Below are 6,244 nucleotides of genomic sequence, written 5' to 3' on the forward strand. Positions count from 1 at the left end.
CCTGCCTTCGGTCCGCGGTCCGGCCCTCGAGACCTGGCCCGGCTTTCCGGCCGCAAACCGCTGCTCTTGCGCCGGGGGGAATCCCTGAGGGCGCCGCCCCCTCTCTGAGCCTCAGTTTCCCAACCGAGAATATGGGCTCTGACCGCTCCCGACCCCCAGGACGCGCGTGTGAATAGCCGAACCCGTCCCTTCCTCTCCAATAGGCTCCTCCATCCCAGTTCCCTAGCCCGGGGCCCGGCGTCTGGAGGGGAATTTCGTTGTCGACTGGTGCACTGGGGGCCCAGGTGTGTCCTGGAAGCAACTGCAGCGCTGGGCCCCGGGCTCAGCGATCGGCTCTCCCTCTCCCCCCACCGCAGGCTCAGTCGGACGCCGACGCCCTGGCAGGCGCTCTGGACAAGGACGAGGGTCGGGCCTCCCCCTGTACACCCAGCACGCCGTCGGTCTGCTCACCGCCCTCTGCCGCCTCTTCCGTGCCGTCCGCCGGCAAGAACATCTGCTCCAGCTGCGGCCTGGAGATCCTGGACCGGTATCTGCTCAAGGTGAAACCAGGGCGCGGTGTTGCGGGTATGCGGCGGGGTGTGGGGTGCAGTCCAGAAGCTGCGCGTAATCAGGAGTACTGGCCCAGCCCTGCCGGACCCTGGAGCTTTGAGCTGGTCTTCGTGTCTCTCTGCGCCCCCCGGGGTCCCGTCTGAAACACGGGAAGAGTCTGTTTCTACCTCCCTGAGCCTCCGTGTTACAGAAGGAAAGTGGGGGAGGTTACGGGCACCGTCAGAGCCCCAGCGTCTCTGTCTGCAGGGTGGCTGGGGTCTGGTGTGCAAAGAGGCCCGCGCTGAGCCGCCCCCGCTCTACCCCCTCCCCAGGTCAACAACCTCATCTGGCACGTGCGGTGCCTCGAGTGCTCCGTGTGCCGCACGTCGCTGCGACAGCAGAACAGCTGCTACATCAAGAACAAGGAGATCTTCTGCAAGATGGACTACTTCAGGTAGGCTGCGGCCGCCGGGCGGGCAGTGTCGCTGCAGGCAGGCCAGGCGCACAGGGAAGCCTTCTATGCGGCGCGTGGTGTCTGGCTCCGGAGCCCCTGAGCCCGGAGTGCACTCTCGGGGCGCCGCGCAAACCCCGCCGGCTCTCAACGCCACAAACGGGGAGCTCCAGGCTTCGCGCCGGTGCCAGCACCGGTCTGGCCCGAGATCCGCCTCCTGTTCCTGCGGCCCACTCGGTTTCCGTCGCGTGTCTGGCTCTGTCTCCGGTCCTGCCTGAATCTCAGGCTCCAGTTCCCACTTCCAGCGCCTCGGTTGAGTTCTGATGTCCCGGCTCTGGCCCCAACCCGCTCGGATCCTAGCCCTGATCTGGCTGCCTCTCCAGTGCGCTCTGGCCTGGGTTCCAACCCTACTCCGACTCCAGCCACGCCGGCGTCGCTCCCAGAGCGGGACCCTGAGCTGGGCTCCAGGCTTGCCTGTTTCTGACCCCGGCTCCGCGCTGGGTTCCGGTCTCAGATCGAACCCATATTCAAGCACCTCTTCCTAAGACCCAACCTCGGTCTCCAGTTCCGCCGCAACTTAGACCCTGGCGTCGCTCTAATGTCTGGGGTCCTGATTGGGTCCCAGGCGGCTGTTTCAGTCCCAGCTTCGTCATCGTTTCAGCCTGTCCCGGGTCTAGGCCGACTTTGGGCTGCCAGGACAGGAAGGGGGAGTGTAGGGCGCTGTAGCCCGGCAGCATTACCCCGGGGTGCGCTCTCCTGGAGGCAGGCCGAGTCCGGCGGACTGGCGACTCCAGCGGAGCTCGTCCTTCCGTCGCGGCTGCTGGCGCACCCCTTGCTCCAAACCTAGAAGCTCCTGCCTGACCCGGCCATGGGGTCAAGTTCACTGCGAGGTCAGGGCTCAGCGGCCACCCGCAGGATCTCCGTGGGAAGCGTGAACCAGGCCTGATGCCGGATCACCGGGCCTATAGAGTCCTAAGAGGGTGGAGTGTGATTAGTTCCAGGGAGGGGATGTCTGTTCCCAGGGGCTTTCTCAGGAAGAAGAGAAAACTACCCTCCTATAAACCCCACCACCACCTCCAGTGACCTCCCTTCGGTCCTCTCTTCGGGAGAGGCCACGATTTCAGTCTTCTTGGGAGTCAGGGAATGCGGTGGAAGTCAATGCAACCCCTCTCACCCCACTTTGAGTCTTCTGGGACTTGGAAAGAGAGGACCTTGAATCTAGGGGGAAGTTTGCAGCATTTTGGACTGGGATACTCTGGAAAAACCATCGGAAGCATGGCTCAAGAACTGGACTCTTTTTTTGAGTATGGGTGTGAAAGGGTGTACAGCCAGGGTGTGCAGGTGTGTGGGGTCTACAAGGTGGCCTAGGGGTCAGCTTGCAAAACTGTGTGTGTGTGTGTGTGTGTGTGTGTGTGTGTGTGTGTGTGTCTTGTTTGGATCTGTGTCGTGGCACCGAGGGAATGTGTCATTAAGCAAGGTCAGGGATGTGTGGACAGCATATGTGTTCCTTTATGACATGCATTTGTCTTTTGGTTCACGTGTAAGAGTGTGTGTCTATGTGTGAGTGTCTATGTGTGAATGCCAGTGCACAAGAAGGTCAGGTCAAGGTTACATATGGACAGGGATCCAGAGGTGAGAGGGTGAGGCTTCAGAAATCCTGTGATTCCTCACCCTACCCCCTCCTCCTCTGAGGGGGCGTTTCTGCTTAAGGCCTTCACCCAGGCACTGAGGACTCAAGAGATGTGAATGTGGATTTGTGAGTGTGGACTGCTGTGTATGTGTATGGCAGAGCAGAGTTATTGTGTGGTATGCAACCAGAGTGTGATGTTTCCCTGGACTATCCGATCTGCTATTGGCTGGCCAAGGCAGGAAATGGATGTTAGAGTCCTTGTCTAGATACCTCCTGGTTCTAGGCCTGACTCCAGTTCAGCTGCCATTGGGCGGGGGCGCTCCTTGGGCTCATCAGCTAGCCAGGGACAGAGCTCCAGCTTGGGAAATCCAACAGGATGATATCTCAGCCTCCTCCTGTAGAGCAAGGCAGGACTGGACCCTAACCCTGGCTCTCCTGGTGATAACAGACCTAGCAGCCCTATGAGCCACCTGCCCACATTTCCTTGCTGCTTCTCCAGCCCCAGCTCATGCCCAGGCTGGACCAAGCCTCCTCAAATGCTATGCTTACTAGACCTTCTAGGGCTGGTCAAAACTCAGATCCTGACCCCACCATTCAGAGCCTCCACTGGCTCTGGAATCCCCCTTCCTACTTTGGTGACTTAGAGTGTGGAATGTGCAGCTATTTTGGGGAGAACCAGAGACTGAGCTCCATCAGGACAACATTGAATCACTGTGTGACCTTGGAGAAATCACTGCATCTCTCTGCCCTCAGTGTCCTACTTCCAGGGCTGTCTCTCAAAGCTGCCAAAGAGGGAGTAAAAGGAGGAAGGCTCAGTAGAGGCTCCGTAGATGGCAAGTGCTGTAGGTGTCTTGATTATTACCATTGCCACTCTAGCTGGATGGATGCTGGGCACAATCCCCTAATGTCGTTTCCTCAGGCAGTTTGAGTAGCAAGGCCTGCCTGGAGGGATGGGGCTGGGCCATTTCTGGGCTGAAGGTTCTAAGCGATAATCCTTTTCCAGTGACAAGGGTCCCCAAAGCAAAACTAAAACAGATTTTGGTTAAGAAAATGGAGTGAATAAAAGCTCACATTCCCTGGGAGGAGGGGAGAATTGTGGCTCTTCTGATCATTTCTCCCCCAGCCAGGTCTCCCTGCAGGCATAACCCTTCCCTGGCAGCCCCACCTGTAAGAAAAATAATGAAACCCACAAAAAGGGAAAGGAAAAGCCGGCAGAGTGCCAGGAGGGGACTAGTGCCTGCTCTGAGCAGCAGCCCAGACGCTGGGTGGCTGCTGTAAGGGAGGTCTTTCTGGAGAGAGCATGAATGATGGCATGGGAGGCAGAGAGCTCCTCTCAAGAGCTGGGGCTCAGGAAGAGACCATGCTCTGAGATTCTCTAGTCCTCTGTTTCCTGAAGCCCAAGGTGGACTGGAGCACTCTGCCCAAGAGAGGTCAATACCCTCATCAGAATGGAGGGGGAGAGAGCACTGGGGTCTTATCCCCCACTGAAGGGTCTTCTAGGTTCCATCCCCCATCTCGCCCCTCCTTGTAGACCATCCTTCAGTCTCCTTAAGCAGAACCGGAAGTTAGAAGCTAGAAGGGCACTCCAAAGTCACCAAGAGAAGCTGCAGAGGGAGGTGGGGAGCGGTGGAGGGAGGTTGGAGGTCTAGTGCTGTCCCTGGCTCATTTGCATTGTTGGGAGGGGTTGGTTTTCCACTGGCTGTTTGCCCTTGATAACAGGTTGCTGGACCTCTCTGTCCCAGCTTCTCCAAGTCCCTCTTTAATAGGGACCTCAACAGCCCTTGGGGGTTCTAGCAGATTCCCAGCTCCCCACCCTCCCTGAGTCCTAGCAGAAAAAAGTTACCACCAGGGAAATATGATATTGCTTTTAATTTCTTCAAATTTTTGTTGTTGTTAAGACCATTTGTTTCCTTCCATTTTCTTTGAAGAAGTAAAGGAAAAAAAACAGTGTTCCTCTCTGGGGTATCATTCATATCAACCTTTGTAGGCAGCTTCCTCCCATCGACCTACCTGTAGCTGCTGCCCCCCACATGGGTCATGGGCTGATCTACAGTGCTCTCCTGGCTCCCTCAGCCTCCTGAAGCATCATGCCCATTGCATAGTTGGAGAGACAGATATCCTGAGAGAGTGGCAGGTGAAGAACCCAGGGTCACACAGTGAGACAGAGAGTGGAAAAGGGGCTGGGCATGGGTGGGGACACTGGTCATCGGTGGAAGGTATGGAGCTCATCACGAAGCCAGGAACTCTTTATATGCGTTATCCCATTGGATCCTCAGGTCCACCCTGTGATTATGATACTTTCATATTCCTCACATTATAGGCGGGGAAACTGAGGCCCGTCAAGGTGAAGTCACAGTTAGTAAGTGGCAGACCCTTGAGAAGACCCAGGGCTGCCTGACTCCACCATCCCTGTGTCTAAACATTCAATACACTTCGCTTCTTCTATTGGTCAGATATGTCAGCAGCCTCTCTCTACGAGGAGGTGGGGCCTGTGGAATAGCAAAGACCCTTCTCTGCTGACCCTAAGAGTCCTTGTCCAGTTCATTTGCCTTCACACAGGGAGCGCCTGCTGGGTGCTGTGATGTGAGACTCCCTGGGTGGGCTCTGGGAGCACTGGGGCAGGAGTGGCCTCCTTCAGAGGCCCCGAATGGATCGACTTTGCCAGGATCCGGTCCCCATGGTCCCTGGCCCTCTGGCCTCCTGACCATGGGAGTGGGGAGTAAAGAGTTAAGTGTGCTCCCGGAGTCTGTGGGCAAACTTCAGAGAGTGCCCTGGGCTGGGCCACTGAGGCTTCCCCCTGGAGTTCCTGTCCCCTGGCCCAGTGGACTTAGGGCAAGACCCCAGCCTTCGCCTGCCTTCTGCCTAGAACCCAAGCTCCGACTGGAGAACCCTGCCCCCTCCTTCAGGGCGAGGGTGCCCGGGAGGCTCAGAGCTGGGAAGCGACCCCCCACCCTCGCAGAGAGCAGCCCAGCTGTTGGGGGACAGATGTTGAGGGAGCAGAGAAGTTAGGTGGGGGAGGTGCCTCAGGCCGGGGACCTCCGGGGTGCGGAGTGTTTTAACCTCTTAATTGCTGGTTCTGTTTTTCTCTGGCTTCTTCTAAGAGTTTGCCTAGAAGAAAAGGAGCAGAGGGGATAGGCAAGGCTCCTCCTACAATCTCCCTTGTTTGCCTTGTAGAATCTAAGGCCATCGAGGAAGCATCCTTAACGTAAAATAAGTGAACTCTGGTTTGAGTTTCGGCACCCTGGCTCACCAGCTTCGGAATTAACATTGGCCTTCCCACTCTGAGCGTCGGTTTCCTCCTGCAGAAAACGGGTGGCTTCATGATGGGGACCGGGTCCTAGTGAAACTCCGATGGGCTCTTTCGTTGAGGCTCATTCCTCCAGCTAATAATTTCTGAGCGCCTGCTGAGCATCCAGGGGAAGTAGGCCGGAGAGTGAGCTTCACTTGGTCCAGGGAGCACAGCTCCCTCCGCACAACCGCGGCTACCAGCTGTCGGAGGAGAGAGGACCAGGAGGTGCGTGATGCCCACTCTAACTCTTCTCAGCAGTTCAGATACGCAGCATCTTTCCTGCAACTCTCCACCCCCAGGGCGCCTCTGTCCTTTGCGCCTTTGCCCGGAGGCGCACGGAGAAACA

At 57.4% G+C, this 6,244-nt stretch overlaps 1 protein-coding gene across 1 annotated transcript in view; it reads left to right on the top strand.

Annotated features, from left to right (window-relative positions):
- LHX6 (LIM homeobox 6) overlaps positions 1-6,244 on the top strand; it is a 24,456-nt gene that overhangs the window by 1,923 nt on the left and 16,289 nt on the right. The window contains exons 2-3 of the mRNA XM_014550179.1: positions 285-539; positions 861-982. Coding sequence (XP_014405665.1) covers positions 285-539; positions 861-982 — 377 coding nt within the window. The remainder of the gene's footprint in view (positions 1-284; positions 540-860; positions 983-6,244) is intronic.

Source organism: Myotis brandtii, unplaced genomic scaffold (assembly GCF_000412655.1).
Source record: "Myotis brandtii unplaced genomic scaffold, ASM41265v1 scaffold589, whole genome shotgun sequence".
NCBI lineage: Eukaryota > Metazoa > Chordata > Mammalia > Chiroptera > Vespertilionidae > Myotis > Myotis brandtii.